Source organism: Pygoscelis adeliae, unplaced genomic scaffold (genome assembly GCF_000699105.1).
Source record: "Pygoscelis adeliae isolate BGI_AS28 unplaced genomic scaffold, ASM69910v1 Scaffold218, whole genome shotgun sequence".
In the NCBI taxonomy this organism is placed as follows: domain Eukaryota; kingdom Metazoa; phylum Chordata; class Aves; order Sphenisciformes; family Spheniscidae; genus Pygoscelis; species Pygoscelis adeliae.
The window spans coordinates 4397066-4424894 of NW_008825433.1; the positions used below are offsets into that span (position 1 = coordinate 4397066).

General features: G+C 49.3%; 1 protein-coding gene across 1 annotated transcript in view; it reads right to left on the bottom strand.

Moving 5' to 3' along the window:
• MDGA1 (MAM domain containing glycosylphosphatidylinositol anchor 1) overlaps positions 1-27829 on the bottom strand; it is a 146725-nt gene that overhangs the window by 18516 nt on the left and 100380 nt on the right. Inside the window, exons 11-14 of the mRNA XM_009331073.1 lie at positions 12200-12377; positions 11086-11109; positions 3524-3676; positions 2180-2314 (exon numbers count right to left, since the gene is read on the bottom strand). Of these exons, the coding sequence (XP_009329348.1) occupies positions 2180-2314; positions 3524-3676; positions 11086-11109; positions 12200-12377 (490 nt within the window). The remainder of the gene's footprint in view (positions 1-2179; positions 2315-3523; positions 3677-11085; positions 11110-12199; positions 12378-27829) is intronic.

Sequence of the window (27829 nt, forward strand, 5' to 3'; positions counted from 1 at the left end):
AAACAAACAATTTTAGGATTACTAGGCAATCTGATTTTTCCTGGAGAGGTCTCATTTTCACCCTGGTGCCCCAATATGCAGAAGAGAAGCCAAAATGATTACAGAATATCATGACTGACCATGAAAGAAACTCCAGAGTAGAGAGCAGATACAAGGTACTGAATTTCAATTTGTAGACAGATATATTGTGGGTTCGCTAGACCAAGCCACTTATTCCACAGGACAAGAGAAAAATAACTTTTTCTCATTTCTTTCTCTCTCATTCTCTGACTCTATCTAGTCAGTCTGATTTTAAAATAATTTATTCGCTCTCAGCTCAGCAGCACCCACCCTGGAAATCATCATATGGCATTAAAGAGTCTATCCACCTTGCACAAATGTATCAGCCCTGTTGTGCAACAAGGGCAAAATGGGGAGCAGGCAGGGGCAGCAACATTGAGTATGAAGGGAAAAATCAACAGATATAAAAGGCGCCTGAAGCCAAGGAATAGAAAATGGCACTCAGCGTCTTTCTTAGGTCTTGGGAGTCACTGTATCTTTTGCTCTGGGCAATTTGTGGGTAGAGCAAATGAATAAAGAGTTAAAATGCTAAAAGCCAAAAACCTATAATGAATTGATTCCCTGGCATGTCCCGTCCACCCCATCTCCAGACAGACCACCACATGAGAGCTGTAAAACAGAGCTCTCTTCCAAAAGCAAGCAAAAGCTGACGGACTTTTACTTTCCCTGTGAAATGAACTTGGAAATATGACACACAGCTGTATTCCTAAAGGAAACAAAGCAAGAGAGGCCTCCTCCCTCCACATCTTTCCTTGCCAGTCTCCCACCAGTCTGGGTGACCCTTCATTGCAATCACAAAGAAGGAGATCCCTTTCAAAGCCTCCTGGAGAAGACGTGCAGGAATTAGGCAGCAAGGCTGACTGACCACAACAGACAACTGCAGGGAACAAGGGAGTTTGCCAGCCAGCACTAACAGCTGGACTCTGCCAGCTAAGCAAGATCAGCAGCTCCAGGAAAACCTGGTGTGAACTAACACTGACAGTGCTCTGCCTGAGCAACCTGCTGCCGCCGGCGTGAAGACAGCACGGAGCAGCCTGTCCGCAGGGGGAATACAGGTGCATGCAAACACCTCTGACCTAGCTGGGCTCCGAGTGCAGACAGCAAATAGGAGCCCTCAGAGCAAAGACAGAGATGGAGACCTGCTCAGTGAACCGCAGCCGAGCCCCTACCCCCCCAGCACCCACAGGGTCAGGGTTTCAGCCTCGCCCCCACTGAGAAAAGGAGACCCCAGATTTTGCAGCTTAACCTCTCTGCTGTGCCACACGCACACAGAGACGTGATGGCTGGACTCAGGAGCATGTTCCCTCCCAATGACATCAATGGTGCCAAGGCAGAGAGCTGTTAATTAACCCCGTTTATTGAAGGGCGGACACATTCCTGCCTGGGCTCTGATTTTTCAGTCAGGCTCCAGTCCAGCAGGTGATTAATAACCCAGCGTGCTGCGGGAAGAGTGCATCTATTATTCAAATTAATGAAATTATAATCAAGAGGTGACGAATTAGCAATTGCTCCTTGACTGGATATGGAAACTCATTAGCGTGCCAGGCGCTTCTGGGGTGCTCGCTGCACTCGTAGGCTTACAGTTAGAGAGGGGGGAGTCAGACAGAGCAGACAGCCCCTCGGCACGGCTGAGGCAACACACATCCTGCCCACCCCAAAATAGCTGCAGCCACTAAAGAGCCCTCTGATTCCACAAAGCTCCTCCACCTCCATCTTCTCTCCGACAGACAGACTGTTCACCTGGCGTCCCGCTGCCTGGACCAAGGTGGCTGTGGCCGTGAGCAGGGGAAATGTGTGCACATGGGTACAACGCTCCTCTTTGTGGAGGGTAGGGAGCCTTATCCTAGAGAAGGAACGAGCCAGAGGGGAAGGGGTGATGGCTGACTGCAAGATACTGCCTCGAGGATGGGCTGCAACAGCCTCACAGCCCTGACACTGCTGGGGTGTGGGTAAGGGACAAGTATCTGAAAGCAACAGCCCACCCTGACGCTTTGAGCACTGGAGTAGGACTCATGAATTGCTGGCCGCAGACTCATGAACGGCTGGCGGAGCAGAGGCTGGAGGTCTTCCCCGACAGCCCGCACTAGGCTGGGGTTACCCTTCCCCGGAGGGTACTCACCGATGTGCTTCCCGTACATGTGGTAGTAGAAGGAGACACAGTAATACTTGGCAGTGATGTTGTAGAGGGGGCTGATGAGCCGGGCTTTGTCTCCCGTCACCCGGGGCCGGGATGCCTCAATGAACATGTAATAACCTACAGAACGAGAGGGAAAGGTGGGGAAAGGCAGCGTGCACTGGGTCTCCCTCCCTGCAAGCGATGAGATGCCGGAGGCTGGGAGACCACTCCTCCTCTGAGAGACATGGCCTTGCTCTACCCATCCGCTCTGCACCCACTGTGATCCCGGCCAGAGACACTTGCAGGATGTCCGCAGTGCCTCCCCTGCCTCTGCAGTATTTAGGGGAGAGCAGGAGAGACGGGCATCAGCAGACCCGCTGTGAGCGCATGCAGCAGATGAGTCCCTGAACATGCACACACACATCTGTCTGGGACCAAAACAAGCCTTTCTCCTGCGGCCCAAGGAGCTCCAGAGCTGACTGCACTGTGTAAGGAGAAAACCAGAAAGAGGAGGGAGAAACCATTCCAGACTAATTTCTCTACCTCAAGCAGAGGGAGAGAGGATTCGGTATATCTGGCCTAAACAATATTGTTATCTAAAGAGAACAATACCGAAGTAGTTGTTAACAACCCAGGGAGGAATAGATTAGCTATTTAATTTGTTGGCATCATTTTCAATGCTTGATCAGGCTGGTGTACTGAACACTAATGGGAAAAGCCATTTCCTTAGCTGGCCATTGGATGTTTCCCATTTTTTCTGAGTTCAAAGATTTGTGCTTGCATACAAATTTACTTTCCTCATTAGAGAAAGGAGAAAGTAATATCCAGCTAAAATGGGAGCATGTACTCCATGCACGGCTAGCGTGAGCAATACACACCACCAGTCTCCTCCAGTTAGAGGTGAGGCATTTGCTGCCACCCTGCAGGCAGCTCCCACCTGGTCTCTCATGCTCCTGCTTGGTACTAAGGAGATCTGTTTGCCTCCCTGAGACCTTCTTTGAGTAAACAGCTGGCTAAAACCAGCAGGGCCATTTCTAGGTGTTAGAGATGTTCTCCTACTTGTTTATCCTTTTTTGACTTCAAAACAAGCATCAAGTGGGACAAGGGCATTAGGCAGCAGGCAATTAGCTGGTAACAAGAACTAATGCTCACACTATTCCATTAAACAAAGTCGTGGGCGTTTTAATTGTGTGTTTAATGCCAATCAGTAACATGCAAATTTACTGCCTGCTCCCTGCACCCCGTGTGGAGGAGAAGCGTGTTGTGTGGAAAGCAGATCAGCACTGCACCAGCTCCCAGAGCCATAGGACTCCTGACAAGCCAAAAGAAACCCAGATGTGTGCCTACCCTCGGGCGTACCGCTGATGTCCGTAGGGGGCCCTGTGTTGACGGTGCGCTTGGGGTTCTGGGTCAGGGCGTTCTGCCGGGTCCAGTCGAAGTTGTCCATCTTGTCTTGCATGAAGCCACAGATCTTCTCGTCCTCAAAGCGGCAGGTGTTATCTGCGGGGAAGGGAAGGGGCTGGTCAGCCGCGGCTTTTCAAACCTCCTCCCCAAGGCTGCCTGGGTGCTTGCAGCAAGTTGCACAGCACTGCTGCACCACCACTGCGGCTCTGCATCAAGCTGGGGACAGATGGGCAGCCCCTGAGACCTCAGGAAGAGGCTGAAAAGGAATATATCCGTGATTAGTATGATTATGGAAGGGTTAATCAAGGTTGATGGATGTGACAGTCTGACAAAATGGAAGAAGGCTATTAGGGCTAAAGAGAAAGAGAGATTCTGCTGGGAGGTCTGAGGGGCAAATGTAGAGGAGGGTAAAAAGAGCGTTGAAGGCAAACAGGACGCAAGGGCTTTTAAACCAGAACAACTTGATGGTAGAATAATTTCCCCAGGAGAGAGGAAAAAGCACCAGTAGATGACCCCCCTTTAGGCTATATATTAGACTAAACTATGGCACACATGAAGAAAATCAGCTGTGGAGAAGAGGTCAGCTCAGTGCCACAAAATGTGTCATTTAGCTAGAGTACATCCAATTTATACCAGTTAAAAGGCACATTTGGTATTGCAGCTTATGCTGGTTACCCTAACAAAATAAGTCATGTAGGTAAAAGATTTTTATGTAGGATCAACCATGTGTGCATTAGGGCTCAGTTTTATTACTACCACAAGACAGTCACACCCTACAGCAGTATTGTGAGACAGGTGAAAAATCTTGTGCATAGACATAACCCAATACGGATTTGCAGAGATTGGAATGAATTGGACTTGACCCGGCTGAAGATGGTAACCTTTGTGGTAAAAAGGCAGTTCCTGAGCCACAAAAACAAAGGCCAAGAACCAGCTTTGCACTGCTGACACAGTAGGAGAGGGAGGGAGGAAACAGGCAGAAGAGAAAGAGAAAACAGGTCCAAGACCTGTTTTGTGTTCTGACAGGTCCCTGGGCAGAAACCAGAGCTGGAGAATGGGCTGAGAGTGGGATCTCAGAGCTCGCAAGTGGCACAGACACAGTAAGCACAGATCTCTCTACTTTCTGCCTCCTTCCTTTCTGCAAGGAGGTGTGGTATGAAACTGAAAGGTAAAGTACTTAAAACCATGAAAAAGCACATACAGAAAGGAAAACAAGGCTCTTGCTAAGGCCGTGGGATGTGCTAGAAACCTCATCCATGGCATGCTGGTGCAAGACTCAACTTTTTGGCATTTACCCCCCGCACTGTTCCTGTTATCATGCCCAGATGAAGAGAAGCCCAAATGCCTACTTAGGCTCCTGCATTCCTGTATGGTGGTGGTTTGCTCTGGTTCCTGGGCAGGAGGCTTTTTGTCCTAGAATGGGTGACTCTGGCAGGACATGTAGGGCAGAGCAGGATCAGCAACCTATGGGCTGGATGCCAAGGATGGGATGGGCAAGGGAAGCTTTCTGCAATGCCAGGGACAAAATCTCCAGACATGGTACGTTGTGATGGTAGGAGCTTCACACCTACCATGCACACCAAAATCTGCCGTGTTGTACCAGAGGGGAGAGACTACCCATGAAATGAACAGCATCTTGACTCTGAGATGCTGCACCTCCCAGTTCCTACCCTGCAGCTAAGGTCCTCCCCATCCCCTCCCATTTGGAAATGAAAACGACAGTCATCCAAACAGACACCAAAAGCCTGCAGACCCCTATGGTAGGAAAATGGGGTCTCCACGCTGTTTTTCCCCTTTGCCTGTCTTCCTCCAGCATCCCACCAAAGCAGTGAGAAAAGAGGAGGCAGCCTGCTGCTGTGGCCCGCAAAAAGGTCTTCACTACCACAGGTTGGGCACTGTGCTGCAAGCCACAGGCTTGGTTTGTGGACCAGGGCAGCTGGGTTTTCTGTAAGCTCAGTGGGAAACACCACTCCTGCGAGCTGAGCATAGCCATCGGGAGCTTGGCTGGGCTGGCCACTTAACTGCTGATTAACCCTGCCTAAGTGCTTTCCGTTCAATCCGCTCATTTCTGATTAGCATCCTAATCCAAATTAGCCACTGCTTCAAAGTGCCGAGCACAGGGGGCCACATGGCAGCTGGAGCTGAAGGAGGAGGGAGGAGCAGGGAGTGGACGACGGGGCAGATGTCTGCGGGGTCTGAGGCAGGACAATTGTGTGGGCCGGGGGGCCCCTTTCATCCTCAGTGCAAGGAGATGGGGGGCAAAGGGTGAGAAAGCAGCTTTTAAGGGTCCTTCCCCAGCCCTCGTGGCTGAGAGGAGGGAGTTCATGGCTGCACCAGACACCTGCTGCACTGGTCCTCAGAGGGGGGGCTGGAGCCCACAAGCTTTCTGATATTGCTGGGTTGGTCTAACACCCCAGCTTCTCTCCATCGGACCAAAGACAAACATTTGCGTGGCTCCAGCTCCCAGGCAGCCAGCTGCAGTTAGAAGACACAAGTTTTCTCTTACAATGGCATTATCCTACACAGCGGGATCCACCGTGACTATCCTTTTGCAATCAGAGGGACTGGGATGGTTTGCGCCTCTGACCCTGTTGCGCACGTGGACCTTCAGAGGAGAAAGGTGACATCTTTCTTCAACACAAAATTCCCTTAACAGGGAATATCAGGTGGATATTCCTGAGAGAGGTATATATATAAATAAATAAATATATATATATAAAAAAAAAGCAGAGCTGAAAGCCGTAACACAGAGGCCAGCCAGGAAACTGATTGAGAGGGAGCAAACCCACAAAGGACAAGGCAGAAACCTCTCCTAGAAACCAAAGGAGAGGCAGATTAAGGAGAAAGCCCAAGCTCAGGTGGAGATCAGAGAGAGCTGTGCAAGACAGGAGGACTGAGGACAGTATTCCCAGCTTAGCACCAAGGCCTGGTTGTGCCAGCTGATGGGCTACTGTGCCTCATTTGTAAGAAGCCCAACACCCATGGGATGAGACTGCTCAGAGAAGAAGACTCAAAAGCTTGGAGAGAGCTCTTTTAATGCCAAAACAGGGCCCTGACTCCATCCTCTCCTCTCACTCAGATGCAGCTACGTCCAGAAGGCAATACTTCTAGCAGAGAGCATAAAACAGAGAAGGGTCCTATGCACCACAGATACCACAACATGATCAGGCTTATGTGCAACACCATTTGCTGTGCAGGAGTTTATAACTACAGCTCATTGCCTCTGCTTAGCTTGGGATCTCAAGGCACTTTGCAACAACTAACGAACAAGGCTTTTTAACATCTCTATGAGGTAGCAATGCCTCTTTCTATGTATCTCCAGCATTACATGTGGGGAAACAGATGCACAAAAGTATAGAAAGACACGTTTAAGGTCACAGTAGGCGGTTGCCAAAGCTGGAAACAGAACCCAAGTACTCTGACTTCTGGTCCTTTGGTTTAAAACAAGCCACAGGAAGGCAAAGCTCTGGCATTTCTCTGAGCTAGAAGTGGAGGTGCCCAGAATAACTAGGATGTGTTTGGTGTGGTTTGGGACACTGCCAGCACGTCATCTCTGGATGGTTATTAGCAAGGCTCACCAGGAGAAACCTGGCAGATCCAGCCGAAAAGAAAACCTTTAAATGACCTGCTGTGTATCAGAGGCCACAGCGGTGATCTAACTGTTGACCTCGGCTGTGTGAAGCAAACCTTCTTGCAGACTCACACCGTCTGCCAGAGATCCTGGCTCAGCACTGCGGTGCAAAGGAAGCTTCCTGTTTAAAAATTAAACAGTGGATTTAAATATTGAACACAGAAGTTGTTCTCTGGATTGTTAGAGGTGAGGTGGAGGTGGCAGGGGAGCTGGTTCCTCAAAGGCTGGAGTTAGCGCTGCCTTCACCAAACAGATTTCCTTGGCAGGCTTTGCAGTGGCAGCAGCTCAAAGTGCAGAGATGTTTGCTCCCAGTTACAGACACCTCCCTGCACTTCCAGGGGAGGGACCCTCTGCCGTGGCTATTAGCATTTCTTGTTGTTTTGCCTTCTTGAGAAACATAGTGGAGGTTTTCATCTCAAGTCCTTAGGGGGAAGCCATCCCTGGTCCTGAAATGCTGGCTGCCAGATGAATGCAAAAAATAATAATCCTGTTCTAGCTGCAGACTACGGGTGAATAGCAGATGGAATGCACTTGAATAAAATTGCCTTCATCATTTAGCTGTGGTCTGACGACTGAAACTGGCTTGGAGCATAAGGGACCATGCTCCGAGCCTCAGCTCTGTTGCAGACCTGCTGCGTGACCCACAGGCTATCACCTTCTCTCTGGAGATCAGTTTCCCTATCTAGAAGATGAAGACAATGAAAACTGTATTGCGACCTCAAAGTACATTGGGATCTAAGAAACAGCATTTAACAGCCTCTTCCATGGTAAGTTTCTAAAGCATTTATAACCACTAATGGAAGCAAGCTTCACAATACTGTAACTGTTTGGGTCATACTGGATTGCCACCTGCTTTAATATCTCCACCTGCGACAAGGGGATAATACTGTCCAGACAATCCTATTTGCCATCACGATACAAGGAATTGGTGGCAGTCACCTTTTTTAACTTTTGCGTTACACACATTCCTGAGGAATGGGCACTGATTTGAGGAATCCAACTGTAAACACCAGGCTCACATCTCATTCCCACATGTTCATACCGGGGCAACAAGCTCAGATTCCTCTGGACTATGAGGCATTATCAGAGACAGGACACACAAGCACTAGACAGTAAGCAGTGAGCCAGGGTAATCTACCACAACCAGGATCTGGTACTGATCACCACCCACCGTGCTTGTCCGTGATCCCAAAACATTTTAGCACCACACACGGCCAGACTGCAGATATATGAGAAATAGTGTTGCTGCTCTGGAAGGGCAAGACGCACTGGCCAAGAGGAAAAAAACCCCAGCAATCCCATATGCTTCTTAATGCCCTCACCACCAAGGCTGCAAGGCTACATCTGCTAGAACCAGGGAAACCAAACCATCCACTGCTGATGAGCTAGAATAGCTTGCGGGGCAGCACTGCAGGGTTTGGGTTAGAAAGTGAAGCCTCTATCCAAATGAAATTGCAGGGGAGAGGTAAGAAAGACAGAGCAGATTCCCCAGCACTGGAATTTAGTCATGACATTAAAATGATCAGTTATTCTAAGAGATCTTTAAGGTAATACTTTATAATTAAGATAATTCTAAGACAGTTTTTAAAAGATAAATTCTGGGTTTTAGAACCAGATTAACTGATTTTTAAGAGTTACGGTCAGTCTTACTGCTAACCTCTAAATATTCAAAATCCTCAATGTCTTTTGTTCGCTTCCTCGGCTTTTACTTTGCTTTTGCTTTGTAACCCCAGTACCTGGCTCTGTAACCATGCCACATGCACGCCTGCCCCAATATCATTAACATCTTATTAGGCTGAGAGAGAAAATGCATGAAGAAATAATTGTATTAAGTGACTCTCAGAGTTTGTAAATTAATCACCATTGTGCACGCCCTTGGATCAGGCTGCCAGAGGTATTAATCATCTAATCTTTGCCTTTCACTTGAGAGCTCTCAATGTTTGCTCCCAGAATTTGGCTGGGCAGCTTAGCGTGAGGATACCTTTACAATCCTGTCCCAACACTTTTCCCTGAGGGTGGTGGTAGCAGGGGAAGTGGGAAAATAAGAGGCTCCCTTTGGGATTTCCATGTTACTGGGATGAGAGTCTGGGAACTGAGCTGTGGCCCAGAGCCAGAGCTAAGAGCCTTTGGGCTCCTGTGTCACTGGCAGCAGATCTGAAAGGAAGGGGCATCTCTGAAACCACGTGTGCTGGGTGCAACTTCAGGCAGTCGATCTCAAGGCGTGAACTCACGGGCAAGACCCTGATGACTGGCCCAACATCCAGCAGAGGCTGGGTAACTTGTATCAAGGAGGAACCGTAAGTGTTGGGTTTACTGCATGAAAATACAAGCGTGGCTGAGTTATCCTCCACCATAGGCAAATTTCATGCAGTTGTTCTGGTCTCAGTCAAGCTGCCAAAGCAACCCCAGGCGAGCAGTCTGAAGGCTCAGTTTACAAAGGACCAAAGAGATTGGTACAATTAGGACCAAAGTTGCTCTGGCTTTACCAGTGATTTATGTAGTGTAAAAGCAAGTGACAAAAAGCCAGATTTTGTCACTGCCTCCTGCGGGCTGGGATGCTTGCCTCCTCGAGCGAGTACCAAGGGACACATTCTGGAGTGGGTCCCTGGCAATATGCTCAGTGTTTCCCAGTGAGTCTTCCATGGAGAATGGTTAAAGAGGATCAGAAAGTGGGGAAAAGCAAAGCAAAGGGAATCAAGAATTAGAACCACAAAATCCCTCTGACTCTGTAAGAAGCTCCTGCTCTCAGGCAGAGTATGGTTCATCAAACCATCCTCAGACTGTGAACTTGCAAGAGTGAATGCCTTGTGGCTGCCTTAACAAAATAACCTGATTCCTGGCTGCTGTTGCCTAATCCTGGCTTCTCCTTCCCACTTGCTACCCCGCAGTGCAGCAGTAGCACTTGCCTACACATACACAGAGTAATAGATAAAAAGACTGAATAATAGATATTACACAGAGTAATAGATAAAAAGACTGAATAATAGATATTACACAGAGTAATAGATAAAAAGACTGAATGCTGATTCAGCAGCTGGAAACAGGGAGAAAGAAACAGCTACATGGAACCACCTGCTCCTCATGCACCACCACCAAGTAGTCTGCCCATCTCTGCCCAAGAGCTTTGCCTGGGCTTATACCCAACAAATCGAAGCAAAGGGACTTTTTTTCATCCCTGAAGATCACTCCATCACTACTTACAGCACGCTAGAAATCCTCTTTTATGCTCGATGGGCACCATCACGTTCTTGTTAAAGAAAGACCATTGTTCTGAGACGTTGTGTATTCTGCTCTCAACATCAATGGGAACTCTGGGTGCTTAATAAAGATGGGCCTGCATCTTGGCAGGAATGACCAGAAGGTAAATAAGCAAGTAAACAGTGATGACACTGGAGGGAAAGAAGAAAGGGGCTATGCTCAAGGATTTTGCAAGAATAACCAGATCTGACCTGGAGAATGCTCCATACCAGCCTGCAGAGATGTCAAGTGGTATCTTTCCTGGTCAGAAGAGGATGGGGGATATACATTCCTCAAACACAGATATTTTGGGGAACATTTAATAACCTGCTTACTGGATGCAGACTGCTAGTGTTAGGGGGAGGGTGGGTTCAAGATCACAGCCTATCCAGTCAGAGAGATACCAGGTGTGAGTGGGAGGCATATCTCTGGTGTATATCTTCTGGCAATAACTCAAGGTACAACAAATGGCATTACTTACTGGAAGCATTAGTGTATGCAATTTTATCCTCTTTTGGGCAAAAAGATTTGGCAAAGCCAGCTGTGTATTCCAGCTGTTTGGCTTTCCTGATCTGCTGGAGCACTTGACTAACATGCATTACATTCAAAACACAAATACAAAGGTCTTGTTGCTTACCTGTTGGGTTGGGATAGTTGATTGCTGGAAGAGGAAACAGAAAAACAAGTCAGAACAGCTAGTACTCCCTCAAATCGCAAATCACAATCAAAGCGTGAAAATAAAACAAACACATCAAGAAAGGTCATAGATGCACAAATCTCCTAGCAGCATCCCTGTGAAACAGCAGTGCTCGGTGTCTGCCTTGGTGATGGAACAAGATGCTGACTCTCTGATCCAAGCAGCAACAGACCTTAAGAAAACTCCACCTAAGGGGTGATCCCAGGATTGCGCAGGAGAACCCTTCTGGCAACACAAGCAGTTTCTTTCTGGAGCACCCACTGGGATAGCACCCACTTAGATACCAAAGCTTGGTATCTAAGGGAGACATCAAAACAGTTTGAGACACTGTGGAAGTTTGAGACAACAGGTATGCTGGGGACACCAGACACATTGTCACTCCACAGGACAAGAGGGTTGTGTGAAATCATACAAATGTAGGAGGAGGCGGATCTGTACTTTCTGCTGAAATACAGCATCCAATCTCCTGAGGGGAGTAAAGAAATCATAGGGTTGTGGGAACGGGGAATGTTGTGAACTGTTGGGATGCTGGGGAGAGAAGCATGGTCAATGTGTATCAATGGGATGATCTGGGATTCAGGGTACTGGATAGAGCAACAGGTTTACTAGCGACTAGTCAGGAAAGGAACTGTGCATTCAGCTCTGGAAAGAACTGAAGCCCCCTGAAGTCCTCTTAATTTTACGGGCATGTGGCTAGTACGCAGTGTCCAGAGGCTGTCCTCTAAAGTACGCCATTGTGCCACAGCAGGCTGCAGCATGGCTTGACTGGAGACTGGGATTTGGGGGCTCTGCTGCCCAGAGAGTAAAGAGTGCAAGTCAGAGCTGCTGAGTGAAGGATGAGTGGAGATTTGCCCTCAGAGGTCTCTACCTATTGCTCTGCATTGATGGCAACAGCCAAAATACAGCCAAACGTGATAGCACTGTGCCATCAAAACTCCACAGAGCAGAGAGATCCACGCAAGGGCCACAGGAGACAACGTCTATGCATGCCCATGTCCCTAGGCCTGAGGCTCGGACCTGCTCTCGTAGCCAGGACCGAGGAGGAGACACCTACGTTCCATGTACCGGATGATGCGGGCAGCCATATCTCCAGCCCCAAAGCTGGTGATGGGCGTCAGGCGAACTTCATAGCTCTGAGGCACTTTCAGATTGGGCAAGATGTGCTCCAGCAACAGGCCTTTCTCCATTTTCTGCACAGGAATGAAGGTTTGGATGGTGTTTCTCTGAGCCAGCTGCATAGAAAAAGAACCCACAGTGTTATGAAAATCCTGAAACTGGAAACCTGAGGGATCCTATCCACCATCTAACACCCTATTCCTCCTCTTCCTATATGGACAAGTACACCTGGTTCATCAATGAGATCTCCATGCAGAATTGGTTTGAAAATTCCCACCCCTGGTACAGAACAGTGATCAGGAGCCCAAGCTCTCCCTGAGGGAAGCCTTGGGGGTCCTCCTGGCTGGGGGGGCAACTTGAACTACGGGTCCTGGAGCAACTCTGTGTCGGAACCGATGTCTCCAAGAGGGGAGGAATGAACCCAACTCACCTCCATTAGTGCACCAAGGTCCTGTACATACACAGCGTGGCATTTTGCCAAGATACCCTTCAGTTCACAATCACTGCTGCAGAATTCATTCATTTGCTGCCTGGGTCCTGTGGCATTTCATTTGGTGCCTCGCTAGGACCTGTCTACTGCCATGCTTCCTCAGCACCCTTCCACATGATCCACCCTTGAATCCTAGCCCACGCTGCCTCCACAGACCAGAGCAAGGGGTCTAGTTCAAGTCAGTGTCACCCATAGGCTCCCCCTTTCTCTGGTGCCCACTGAGGAAAGAGCTGAACCATGGTAGCTGAACCATACCAGCCTGAACATTGTTCAGTCTGCTAAGGCAGCAGGGAAGTTTCAAGAAAACAATGGGAAAAATATCGTTGTCAAAATCACCACCACTAAAAATGATGAATTACGTGTCAGTGAAACTTCCCTGCCACAGTCATGCTTGCTTGGCGGGGGAAGGACAGGAACAAGGATTGCATTGTGAAGATACCATTTCCTGCCTGTTGCTGTGCAGTGCCTGGATCCTTGTGGCAAGATTTGGTCTTGATATGTTATTGGGGATGATAGTCCCGGTAAAAAGACCTTTGGCAGGGCTTTCCATGGCCCAGTGTTCACTGTCCCAGACGCTAAGCCTCCCCCTGCCTTTGATATATTCTCTAGGCTGACAGCTTTCATCGCAAAGGCAATTCTCCTGATAGGCAGGCTCAGCGCTTGTCATTAACTCCGAAGCTACTGGATGACTGGTACAGGGATGCAGGGAGGAAGGTTTACAGCAAATCTGTCAGTGTGGAGAGTGTGGGGCAAGAAGATGGAGCGAGGGCACGGCAGGAGCGAAGGCCGTCAGCAAGGCAGGGCAGAGGAGCAATGCAGATGTGGTGCTTGGTAAAAACAGGCACATGCAATCCCTCCTCTGCCTGCCTCCAGCCCTAATGTATATAACCGTAAGCTCAAACTCAGAAGCAATGGCTGTCACTGGAGAGCTTCTCGTGCCAGACCCCTGTTCATTTCCAACATGGCCAGGACCCACCTCCTCACCTGAGTTGATCTGCCCACAGTTTGGACGGTGCTCCCAAGTGAAGGAGAAGGGCTGGACCAGATCCTGCCATGGTACCGTGTTGGGGCAGGGACTGGCTTCTGGGAATCCGTGGCTGCACGTAGTTCTCACAGTGAACAACAACTTTGTACCTGCCTTACAGATTGTACCTAAAAGAGACATTTGTACCTAAGCAGATCAGGGTGCAAGTTGCTTGAGGAACTGCTTTCTGCACCCTCTTCTTCCTCCTCCTCCCCCAGGCAAAATGGGTCAGAGGGCCGGGAACTGCTCCGGTGCCTTCCCCCAGCTCAGTGCCTTCCTGCAAGACACCTGGGAGCAGTCCCAGCGGGCAGGACCAGGGTTGTGCCTCTGGGAACCAAGCATGAACTTGGCACTGTGATGCTGCCAGGATCCATTCGTATCAACAACACCCCATCTGCACGCACACAAGCTGGGTGCTGATCTGTTGTGGTTTAACCCGGCAGGCAGCTAAACACCACACAGCCGTTCGCTCCCCCCCCCCGCCACTGGGATGGGGGAGAGAATTAAGGGAAAAAAAATAAGAGTAAAATTCGTGGGTTGAGGTAAAGACAGTTTAATAGGACAGAAAAGGAAGGGGAAATAGTAATAATAATAATGATAAAAGAATATACAAAATAAGTGATGCACAATGCAATTGCTCAGCACCCGCTGACCGATGCCCAGCCAGTTCCCGAGCAGCGGTCGCTGCCCCCCGGCCAACTCCCCCCCATTTATATACTGAGCATGACATCACATGGTATGGAATACCCCTTTGGCCAGTTTGGGTCAGCTGTCCTGGCTGTGCCCCCTCCCAACTTCTCGCTGGCAGGGCATGGGAAGCTGAGAAGTCCTTGACCAGTGTAAAAGTACTACTTAGCAACAACTAAAGCATCGGTGTGTTATCAACATTATTCTCCTCCTAAATCCAGAACACAAGCACTGTACCAGCTACTAGGAAGAAAATTAACTCTATCCCAGCTGAAACCAGGACATGATCCAACTGGCATGCCTACCGCTCAGCCCTCCCATCTGCCAGCCCTCCGGACCACCACTCTGCCAAGCAAGAGCGGAGCTGGCTTCCAGTGGCAACGATCTCACCTGGAATCATTAGCACTGGACCCCCAATTATCTGGGAGGAGAGGAGGGGTCACAAGCCAGAAGCAGGAGGCTGGAGCAGTACAGCTCCTGGCATGGGGCTTTCTGGGGAGCGGAGCCTGACTGGGTGGGCTGGTGGCAGTTCCTCTCTGCAGGCTGCCATGAGCCGGGGTGCTGGGAAGGCAGCCAGCAAATAGGAGGAGGTCAGGAGCCATTTCCCTTGTCTAGACATAACCTTTAGAAGAGAAACAAAATGGAGAGTCGGAGAGAAGCCTGAGGGTGAGATTCAGACAGTGCAAATTCCACCTCAGCTGGGAGTTAGGTGGAATTTGGGTATCTAAAGCCTCTGGGAGCAATGTCAAATCACTTACTTTCCCACATCACCTAATCCAGGACAAACTGAGAAATCAGCCTCCAGTCTGGACTGCAAAGATCTAGATCCCCCAGTTGAGTCTATCCTCAGGGGCACGTGGGTTTAACCAAATAAATACCTGGCTGCCACCCAGGTTTGGCTGTGAAACAGAAATTAATAAAGGCACATATGCCCCCCATAGGTCGCAACTGTCCTGCTTCTCAGCAGAGACCTGGATCACTAGGTAATGGGAAAGGCACAGCCGGGGCCCAGCACATACCTCCTCTTAGAGCATCGGGGAAAAGTTTTGCGAGGGTCTTTTCCCTCCATCACATACTTTGGACCCAACTCCTCTCTCAGCCTGTGTCCTGTCTCTATCCAAACTGCAACTTGGACAGACACAGTGACTGGCTGTCAGCAAGGCTGCCCCCCGCATATCCTTACTACAGTTCTGGCATCCCGACAGAACTGGCCGAGGATGTCTTTGGAAAGACTGGCTCTTCTGGGTGAAAAGCAGCATGGGCCAAACATCTCCCCTGGGCTAGCTGCAGCCATCAGGAGAAAGGGCCAGGTGTGCTGCCAGCACAGTTTAAAGGGCATGAAATTAGTGCAAGGGAGAAAAAGGGGACAGCTCCAGACAGCCGCTTGCTCTGTGCACACAGAGCAGCTGCCGACTTGCAGTCACCTGCACAGGTCCAGCAGACAGAGACATTAAGGCCAAGGGCTGGCTCTGCCTCCCCCTCCCTAAACATCCTTTGCCTCCCTGACTGCCAGCAGCAGGTCTGTGCAGAGCTGCATGCATCAGTCCAGCAGGAACTCAATTTTTAATCCTCCGCTTCAATCACCCGCTGCTGCCCTCGTTCTCCTGCTCCGTGCGTGCTCTTCTCCCATGCTACCCTGGTAACTTCTTCCCTCCCCCCCTTCCTCAGCCTCCTTCCTCCTGATCACGCTGGCCCAGTGCTCCAGCTTAATATTGCTGCGGTGCAGTTAATAAAGCAGAGGCAGGCGCAGACGACAGTGAAACACTGGCCACCTTATTAGAGATGCTGAAGCCTCAGTGGAGGATCTCACGCAACAAGCTCATTCATCACCAGGCTCGGGATGCTGCCAGTGGGGCCAGAACAAGAGCACAGCGCAATGCACAGCCTCATCTCTGCCTTCACCTCCTTTCATTTCCAATAATGAGAGGGAGGGGATGGGAAGGGAAAAAACAAACAAACACACAGTTTCTACCAGCTGTCTGAATATCACACAGGCTGCAGAGGGGAGAATGTTCTTGCAGAATGGGTTCACTAAAAACACCTTACAAAGGGCAAAATCAGCCCTGCGTGGGACATATTCATTCACATGCACAGTGTGCAACCTGTCCCTTTCCCCATCACTTGTAAGCAGTACTAGCAACCAAGGGAGAGCACACTCACATGCTCATATGTACTTAGCCATCAAGCCTCCAGGACCTGCAAACTACATGTGCCCTTTCTCATTCCTCACCATCACATTCTGTTGGTAGGTATTGTCTGCCCAGTCCCCCGTCTTATTATTTGACCTGGCTCGCGATGCTTAGAGAGTGCTTGTCCCACTGTGACCAGCTGAGCCAGCTCATAGTCCAGGAACACACACCAAGAGCCTCAGAGAGAAAAACAGGATGCCACACTACCCCTGCCCCCTGCTTCCATCCCAGCTGGGACGCTGTCACAGCAGAGGGATCCAAAGTATGATACCACCACATGTATGTTTTCTGTTTATGTAGGCTATTAAAGGAAAAAAGGATGTTGTTTTCAGACCGAATGATGTTTAAGCCAGGTACGTATCAGCTAACAGACATAATAAAGCCAAAGGATATTAATAAACACATCTGTCAATAGTTAATGTTGCAGTCCTGCTCAACAAACCGCACCACGGAGTCACAAGACCACAATAACCTACCTGCGCTGGGACTTGATGTGACCTGCGTAGCCACGCATGTGGTCTCACAACCAGATGCACATTAAGCAGCAGCATGCTTGTTTGAGGGAGAAATTAGAAAGAAAACCTGTTTCATCACCAACCCCCAGGGAATTGTTGCAAACACCAGCTAGAAAAATGTAGATTAAAATCATGCAGATTCCTCAACAAGCTGATCAGAGCAAAGAAACTGCTCTGTGGGCATCCAGCTTCCCAGCACTGCTATTCACTCCTGCCACTCTGTCCTTACTTGTCCCGCTTCTTCAGCAACTTCTCAGCTCAGGGCATGAGCACTAGCTCTGCTTTCCAGTATCTCCCCTCCAAATCCTTTCCACATGCACTCACTGTCTCTCCCTTTTTTCTCAACCTCATTCAAATTCCCCCGGCTGCTCCCTCCTGCAGCACAAATGAGACGGGGATGGCTGCCTGCGCTCCCACTCTGTCCTCGCCAGCTAACCGGAGACGTGGGGTGCTGGGAAAACTCCCAGCTCCCATCCCCAGCCAGGCTGGCCTCTCCGAAGGCAGAGGAGACTGCAGACAAAGGCAGGCTGGTGTGGCACAGCAGCCTCGCATGCAGGCTCCCTCCCTCCAACAGGTTCTTCCTCGTTCCCCGTACAGCTCCGCAGAGGAGCACAACAGACAGATGCTGTCTCTGGCACACATGCAGGCGGGGCGTTAGGCTGAGTCCCCCCCACGCCAGCCCTCCTCTCTCATCTGTGAGAGTCAGGACACTCTGGAGAGCAGATGGGCACCAGGAGCCATGGGGAGCCTGGTGGTGCAGGAAGCACAGGTATCTCAATAGGTTTGACAAAAGCATGGGGCAATAATGTGGACAAAATAATCAAAAACTGCCCGAGCAGCTGGTGGGCTGCACTCTTCAGGCAACCAGCAATTAAGGTGGTCTCAAAGCTCAGCACTGGGGCAGCAGTAGGTGCAAGGGCATCCGTGTCTCCCATGCCCAGGAGAACAGACAGTCTCAGCCAAGCTGCCCAGTTTCTCATCAGGCATAGACATCCCAGTTTAGCATGGTCCAGGAGCCTGAAGAAGGTGACAGCAGCAGAAGGGCACTTTTCCTCTAACAGGCAATACCACTGGGGATGTGAAAAAGCCTCCCATTTTTACCAGTTCAGCCTGTTTGCCAACAGTCTTGGACAGATTATATAGCTTGGTCCTAGGGGGCCACAGGCACCATCTCATATCAGATTTCCCCTGTGGTTGCAACTGGCATGAACTCATCCCAACAAAATCCAGCTAAGACACAGCTGCTCCCTTCCAAGGGAGTGTCATTCACAAAGACCAGAAACAATCACACCATCACCCTCAACATGATGGGACTGGCAGTGTCTGTGGTCTTAAACTGGTGACAGCCAGGAAAGACATTCCCAAGCTCTTCATCCTAGGGACTGAAAGGGGATGAGCTTTGTTATGGTGCTAGTGGCAACTCCTGGGATGAACATGGGGCTCTGCAATGCAAAATACCCTGCTACCTCAGCAGACATGCCTTGCCCTCAATTTCTGCCCCAACTGTACCTCCAAAGCTACAGGATGCCTTGCAGAGAGGTAACTTCAAAGAGTTTAGATGCTATGGATTTCTTAAAAAAAAAAAAAAAGGAAAAGATGATGACAGGATTTATGTGTGTCAGAGTTTACAGTGTCAGAGATTGAGAGCAAATTATCCAAGGGCCAGACCCATTCTCCATTGCTGGAGAATGAGAGCCCAGGAGATGAGTTCCACGGGTAGAAATAAGATCATTGCAAATTCCTTGGGAAAAGAAGAATGAAAAATGCTCAGAAACAAGGGCAGGAGGGAGGACAGGGAATTTTAGGAACCTTTCCTGAACATGAGGCTCCAATATTTTCCACAATGACGGAAAACCGTGCCATAAATCTGACCATTCTCTCCCACTTCTGACACACCGCAATGGATTGAGATTTTGGTCCCTGATGTCACCTTGGCACCACAGGACAGAGCAGAGGAAGATGGTTCGTCTTTGACATTGCAACTGAACACCACAGATTTGATTTTTGCTCTCTGTATTTTGGCAGAGGGATGAAACCCCTCTGCACTGGCAGCCCCCTCCTATCCTCCAGGAGTTCAGAGAAGGGAAAAGCACGGCCATGTTCAGGGACACAGCAGGGGAAGTACACTACTGGCTGACAAGGGTCCAGTCCCCTGTCACCACAGGGGTTACCTGTGCTTATTCATTTTATGAATGTACCACATCCCATCTTAAAAGCCATTCCCGTTTGGCCTGCTCCTCCCGCTGGACGGCTGTTCCAGAGCCTGACCGCCCTAATGTTCTCATTTTCAGCCTGAATCTATTCACAAGCAGCTTGCACCCAGTTGATCTTGTGCCGATATTGTCCTTGAGCTTAAATGGCTCTTTTCCCTCCCTGCTGTTTGACCCCCTGATGTTTTTATAGACAGCAATCACACCCCCTTTCAGCCTTTGCTTTGCTAGGCTAAACAAGCTGAGCACTCCGTGCCTCCTCTTGTAATACAGACTCTCACTTTCCCTGATCCCTAATCCTTTTCTGCATGATCCCACTTGCTGGAGCTGGGTATCCTAGCCCTGCATATAGGATGGAGTAGCACTTCTCCACCTTGCCTGGAAGTACCTCAGGCTTCACCTCGGAGTACATTTGCCCTTTGTCACACCTGCATTTTATCAGCAGCTCCTTGAAGTCAACTCACTCACCCACATCATTCCTCCACTTCAGTCATTTTCCACTGATGAGCTCCCATCCCGTAGCAGATTCCTCTGATAGCACTCTCCACATGCATGACCTTGCATTTTTACTGCTGCATTTCATCCCACCTGAATGACTCAAGTAGTTTTCCATCTTTCAGATCTTCCTTACAATATCCTGATCCTTCACTGAGGTGGCGCTGCCTCCCAACCTGGTGTCAGCTGCACAAAATTTCAGCAGCACAATCCTAATAGGGGATGCTGATCTGACTGGCTGGGATCAGCCATGGGGAAGATGCCTGCCCCCTCAGCAGGGTAGCTGCCGTCTGGAAAAGCCATTTGGGTAAGTCTTGAGTAGTGAAGAAATTTGGTTTGGATATGAAGACAGTCAATGTGATGTTTCTCTATAATCTCTCACCAAACTTCCTGTGCCTGTCAGATTGGATTAAAACATTTTCCTGGGTTAGTACTTCATCACCACCTTGAATGGAAATGATGTCAAGCATTAACAGCATCAATTAAAGGGCTAGGGTAAGTTTAAACTTGGATTTATTTAATTTTCCTTGCTTGATGGCCATTACTCATTAAGTGTTTCCAGAGCAAATAATCACATTGCAAACATAAAGTTAGCATTTGCCAGACAAACACACCAGTGAACTGAAATTCATGCCCATGTTGTTCATCAGTCAAGCACACAGGTTCAGATCCAGGGGTTAAGCAAGCATGGATGACCAAAGCAAATCCATTTTTCAGTCTAAATGAGGAGTCCTGAAAGCTTTTTCTCCTAAATTGTCCTTAACAGGAGGCTCCCCTTCTGGGCTTGAGACATCCCCGGCTCCAAAGAGAGAAGCAGCTGTGACCTTCAGTAGCTACCGAGGACAGCTGGAGCCACCTAAGCCAGGAGACAGTCTCTCTCTCTTCCTCTCGCACATGCAATCAGCTGCCCATCCTCATTAGGTGCCAAGAGCAGCAGTTTACAGCTTCCCAGAGAAGCCAAATTGGTGCTGTCATGAATTACTGTAAGTGCTTGTTCCACACTCTTCAGTAATGTCTTTCATTAGGGTCTGATCAGAAAGCAATATGTATTTTATTAGCATATGTTCCCCGGTCGAAGAAGAATAGACCTAATCTTCACTCTGTCAGGGAGACAGTCAAGTAAAAGCCTTAACTGAGGCACAGCATGACTGGCAATCTCATGAGCCATGGGCTTACTGGGGCATCACACAGCTGCACGTCCTGAGGAGGGAGAGCCCAGGAGCTGGAGAAGAAAAGGGTAAACTAGCACCTGAATTTGGTGATGGGTGGGAAGGGAGGGAGAGCCATGCACTCCCCAGTCTGTGCAAGGAGCCTGTGTTGGTGTCACTGTGGTTGGTACTGAGCTAGACAGGTTACGTGTATGTCTAGCTACGCTTGTTATCTCTCTCCTACTGTCTCACAGACATATCTTCGATCCTGAAGGCACATGTGGTCCTTCTGTTCAGACTGGAAGCTCTATACTGTTGCTGCAAGATCCTACCTGTTCTTGACTATGCACTCCGGAGCCTGAAATCACCCCTCTGTCTGCAGCATGGGCATAACCTGAATAAGGGACAATATCCCTCACGTTGCTTCACAGCCAGAGCAACGGTTCCTGTCTTGAGGCTCACATCTGAAAATCGGCATTGCTCAGTGCCTTACTGGATCCAACTTTATACCCATCCCTAATCTCAGTGAGTACAGTCTCCTCTTCCACCTATTTCCTTGCACTGGACATGACTGCCTGCAGCCAGACCCTCATACATGTTTATGTACCATGCTGTCAGCACTTCTGGCTCCAAGAAGAAAAATCAAGCAGGCTCTGCATAGCCCAGGTTTGCTCAGCTGCAGCTAGATTGAGTTCTGAGACATTTTGTCTATAATATGGTTGTGACTTACCAAGGGAGACATGCTCCACCAACAGGAGTTACCATCTCCCAGGCCTCTTTTTTTTGGGGGGGGGTTCTCTACAGGCACTGGCAGAGCCCACTGTTAGGGCACCTTTACCCTTAAAAACAACAATTAATAAAGGATGGGGCTATTACTTACTGGAGCAGAAACAGCCTTTGTGTGGGACTCCGGGCTTCCCAGTCTGGTACATGTAATGAAAGTATATAGGTAAGTATCATTCCAGAGCCTACGGCCACCTCTAACTCGACTGCACTTGCAGTCCTGTCTCTAGTAAAGAAGGGGCAGGCAGCACAGCATGTGCAGGGAGAGCCATAAAGCCCTTCACGTTACTCCATGCCGCCTGCACTGGCAGCATGACTGCATAAGTTTCATTTCTTTATGAAACACAGTTGAAACATCTATCTAGTGCCTACTCCTGCCTGTTTGTCACTAGCTACGGGAGAGACTACATCACCCTTCCAAACCCCTTCCCCTTCACACACTCTCCCCCCTTATCTCCAACACATTCTAGGAAGCGAAAGCCAGGAAAAAAACCCCAAACCAGAAACAAAACCAAAAAAGGAAACAGAAACGAAAGAAGAGGTAGAAAATAGGAGGGGGAACAGGGAAAGGGAAGAAGGTGCACAAAGAAAACACTGAAGCAGTAGGAAGAACATGGGCTGACTACTGAAAACAACAGATGAGCAGAGTAAATGGGAGGAAGCTGCATCACAGCCTATCGATAGGGACTCTCAGAAAGATTCAATAACTAGTGTGTACCCCTTGAAGCCACCGAAGGTGTGTGGGTAAGAGATGCACACAAAGGACTCACTTTTATCTTTGATACCTGGCAAGCACTTTTCATCTTGTGCTCAGCTTTGTAAAACGCAAGCCAACAGCCTGCTGGATACGAACAAGCACAATGGTGTGAAAACAACATCTCAAACCTGCAAGGCTGATATGAGGGGTATATTGGTTGGGGGGATATGATTATCTCTTCTCTCACGTTCTCCTTACCCTGAATGAGCACTGAACAGTGGTGTTAGGAGCTAGAGATAGATGAGATTTTCCTACTAGATGTGTGTTAAGATCATATGAGCCTTTCCAGCAAGATTATCTGTACTGTTCTTCTCAGGCACTATAACTATTCCAAACAGAGCTAAGAGTGGGAAAACAGTTTGTAATTATTCCCTTGTACTAGAAAAGCTAAACAATATCCTGCTTTCTCTCTTGCACAGTCAAGTACTTGAATTGCATTAGGAGCAGTGCCTACGAAAAGTGAATGTGAAGACAAAATCTCTGCTGCAAGGCACCTTATGAACGGCAAGCCACCTTGTGAAACCGTCAGCTACCCTGTTTTGGGCAGGTTACCTTACTTACTTTGGATAATCAGAGAAGAGAAATGGTACCATGAGACATAACTAACCTGCCACTGCTCATATTACCAATTTTCCCAACTAACTGGTTGCAAACGATCTGTGGACCAGGGATAACCAGCTCAGGAAAACCATGAATCATACTGAAGAGCAATTTGTGAATGCAAAAAGACAGCATTAGTCAGACTAATTCATTAGTTAGGCATCGTTTGCTAAGCTCTCGTGGGCAAAGGGAAGTCTCAATAGCAGCATTGGAAGATGTTAGGCAGACCTAAGGGGGAAACCTCATCACACAGCTCCCAGCCATTTCCACTGAATTCACCTGACCCATCAGTGCCGGTCAAGCCTGTATCGAGCTTCCTTGGCCAGCCTTGTAGGAATCACTCTGATCCTCTGTCTGACAGGGCTAACAACAACCGTGGCCGGGCAGACACTTCTGCCTGCAGTGAGCAATGGCCAGGAGGAAACTCTTCCTTTCCATTGGGTTGAAGCTCTCCTGTTGCCGGCTTAGCCAGTAAAGAATACATACACAAAATGTGGAAAAAGCTCCTTGTTTCCCACACCCACCAAACATCCAGCTGTCCTGGAGTCTTTCCTTACAGCACAGGTAGAGAGGACCTTGTTCTAGCAACAGGTGTCATCGGCACATCATCCCCTGTGACAGATTGCTAGGGATGATAAGAGAGATGGCTCAATGTGCTGTCAGCTGCAGTGACAGACGTTGTGTCCCATTTTCAGGCAGCAGAGAGCACAGCTGAGGCAGGATCCTGCCCTCTCCACTCCCAAATGCCTGTGGCAAAGTTGCTGCTTTATCCCCAGGTCCCACACAGAAATCTCATTAAGCTTCAAGCATAGCTTGTCCATCAAATGTTGTGATCAGCCAGCTCTCCTTCCACCAGCACGTGGCTGCCACTCAATCCCACTGCATGTCCCAAACTTCTCCTCCTCTTGCAGCCTAAAAAGGCAGCGTCACCTCTCCCTTCTCTTGCTTTCCCTGGCTTTGCATCATGATGACTGTTTCAACCATCCGCCAAGCAGACCTCCTGTTGACACGCTGGCTTCTTTCTACATCCTTTTCCACCTCCCTCAGGGCTGAGTTCTGCACAGCATCACGTACACCACTAGCACAACTGAAGGCAGTTGACTTGAGAGCACAAATATAATCTGCCTATTCTCACTGCCTAAACAAAAGAGCATCAGTGGGGGAGATGGGAGAGTTAGAGCTGAAAAAACACCTTTTCCTGCTACAGAGGATGGCTCAGCAGGTAGGTGGAATTGCATTGATTTGACGTTGTCCCATACGACAGCAGCTTGTGATCAGACATCAAACTGGCAGCCAAGGTAGGCAAAAAAGAAGACAGGACTAAAGAAGCTTTCCGGCAGGCATGACTTATAAGCCATCCTACAATAGAAGGTGTCCTTTGAGATTCAATCCTGGGCAAACATGGTGAGGCAAAGTCACTGCAGTCCCCAGTCCTAATGCTGGTGAGACAGGACCAATACAACCTGTATCAAGTGAAATGATGAACAGTAAAGGGATGTGCCATTTGTCACACCCCACAAGTGTTTTGATCCATGCAGCATCTCGTATGCAGCCAGGCCTACCATCTGCTGCTTCACGGGAAGTCACACTCCCTTCCTCGCTGCAGCCGGCTGGGACTGCAATGCTCTAGCAGGGAGGAGGAAAGGAAAAGGGACTCACACATCCCTTTTCCATGTGCCCTGTCTACGTCCCACACCGGGGATCAAAGTGGGATGTCTAGTTAAGCTGCTTCTCAGCAAGAGGATTTCTCAGTGGATGTGGCACCACAAGTCCTTTCCCTTTTTCCAGGTAACACCAGGCAAGTGCACCACAGGTCACATTTTATCCAGAGCAGAACGGGGCCATCCCCACTTTACAAGCCACGACTCCATCCTTTAAGCTTTTCATCTTCTAGTATGAAAAGGAGTTAAGAGGACAGCCCTGACTACTTTTTTAGCTAGGCTGTCAAAAAACCTCACCGTATGACCTCCTCAGCTCCTGCAGCATCCCCCAGCTGAAAACCCCACCCCAGCACTAGTGGGGGGACGCACAGGATGGGGGCACTGGGGGCACGGCACCCCAGTGAGCCTCGGGATGAGGGCTATTGACAGAGGCCTGTCGGCAGCCCCGCATGAGGCGGTTACCTTGGTGATGGCAGCGTTGCCCAGACAGCATGTAATCCCCCACAGGCAGCAAAATGTTAGACCCTTGGTTTGTGAAGCGAGTTCGGTCACCCCTGCCTGCCTTGCGCAGAGCTGCGTTCTTTCTTAGCCCTTGGTGTGTCCCCCCCCCGGCCCTGCAGTGCAGCCCCCGAGGCACTGGCTGCTCAGTTTCCCAAGAAGCTTCTCCTGAAGCCATGGTTGCGTCTGCAGAAGAAAAAGGATTTCATTCACCTCCCAGAGCACAGGGCTGGGCTGCTGGAAGGACCACCAGCTGCTCAAGTACGCCACCACTCCCTTGAGTACACTGCCTTTCTGTCTTCATAGCCTTTCCTAACCTGGGGCCCAATAAACAAGTGAGTTTATAATATCTAGAAGCAGAGAAAGCAATACTGCATGTGTCTGTCTTGGTTTTATACTCTTCTCCAGACACTGGCTACCGCTGAAGATGGGAGGAGACAAGCTTTTGGCATGGATGTTCTCACTCCTGATGAATACAGGGCTGGGTGGATTAGCTTGCTCTGGAAGTTTGTTCTACCCTGGCTGCACAAACTAGCTGTTTATTTTATTACAGGGTTGCTCACAAGCATTGGAAGACCCATCCAACTTCACTAGGCTGGTTCCTCATGTGCCAAGAGCCACACACGTGGGTTCATCAAACCATGGTGGTGCATGTATGGGGGAAGCATAGTGGTGCGAGTTAACAGAGTTCTCAACTAAACATTTATGTAAAAGACTATGGGCTGGTGCACTGCTCGCTCATCCTCCCTTTCGAGTAATAACCACCCCTGCTTGGTGTGTGAAGAGAATGAGAGACATCCCTGCCCTGGCCTGTGCGCCCTTGGAGGGGCGTCCAGCTCCATGCGCTAATGAAGCCAAGGACAGACAGCAGTTGACAGATGCTGCTGAAGTGGGCTCAGAGGAGAGCAAAAGAACAACTCAGAAGCAGAAATGAAGCGATACAGATCCACAGCCCATGGGCCTCGGCATAAAACCTCTCCCACTGCGTTGCGATGGCCATCAGTGGAGTTAACCTTCCACTCTAATCACAATCATTAAATTCCTGCTAACACCCCTGTCCTACGTCTGTCCAAACAGCTCTGTTCTCTGTCACCTCCCCACACGGTGAGCCCGGCTCCCCACTGCCGCAGCTCTCATTAATGCTGCTCTGGCTGGCTGATGAGGCAAGTGGCAGCCAGCTACGGAGCCCAGATGAGTTTTGTAGACAGCAGGGGCTGTTTATCCAACATGGAGGGGATGAAAGTACAAACAAAGAGAGACCGTACAATTACTCAGACATCGCACAGGGTCAGTCTCATTAAAGACAGTCTCCCTGACAGGAATTAATCTGAAGTGACAACCCAGTGAGCTAATTTAGCAAATTGGTCCGGGGCTTGGCCTGGTGCAAATTTCAGGGGTCTGTCTGGCAGGTAGAGCTGAGCCTGCTCCAAGGAGGGGAAAGGCAGGAATGTGTTATGCTTGGCCCCGTTCCGGCCCGAGCCTGCGTATCAGAAGGTATGGAGGAGACGGCAGCCTCAGGTCTCCTTGAGGGGCACAATGAAGATTAAACTTCCCTCCTGCACCAATACCTTCTCCTTCCTCTTTCTCTTGCAGCCTCAGGTCACAGATGGGTTCCAGCTCATTAAGTGCACAGTAATTCTGCCACTATCCCCTGTAACCGTAACCACCAGCCCAACTCAGATCTTTCCTCCAGGATGCAACCTGCTTGCAATATTAGATGGCTTTTCATTTCTCTTTAATGTTAGAGCAGAGCTCTGAGAGGGGATAAAATACACAGAGAGAAACAAGCAACTTAAAAGGCTTTTTATTTTTTAAGCAAAGATCTAGCTTGGGGAGGCTGCTTTGAATCCCCAAGCAATGAAAAACATTTTCAGTTGGAGTGCAGTGCCTCAGTGCCTTTCTATGCTACCAGAATACATTGAAGAAAAAAAACTGACCAAACAAATAGCCCAAAAGCCTTATGGCATCTGCCCACAACCAAACCACCCAAGGCTGTGAACTCATGAAGTTCTCTGGCTAAGGTGAAGTAAGGTGGTCGGCATTTGGATCAGTTGCCTTGGAGCAAGAAAGGAAAAACCTCCCACGCTGTCAGGACAGAGGTCTGTGAGGCCCCTGCCGTTCCTCAGTGGGGATGTTTTCCCCTCCGAGTTGCCACTCAACACAATGCTACTGCCTAAGCCCACCTGACCGATGCACTCTGGGAAATAACAGCCTATTTGCCAAGACATACAACAGGGGCTTTCCAAGAAGCTCGCTCCATGTTGCTATCGTATGCGCTTTGCCTGAGTCAGTGGCTCCAAGCTGTCAGGCTGTTTATTTGGTTTTAATCAAAGGTTAATTCTTATTCTACTGGAACTGGTACGTCTGCTGTGCCACTCAGCCTGGTCTGCAGCGCCGGGAACAATCAGATCCTGTGGAAATGCCCCTGCCTGTCTTGCTGGGAGCCCCCATGCATTGCTTAGGAAACCAAATTCCCCCCAGACTGCTCGCAACCAGGGTCCCCCCCAGGAA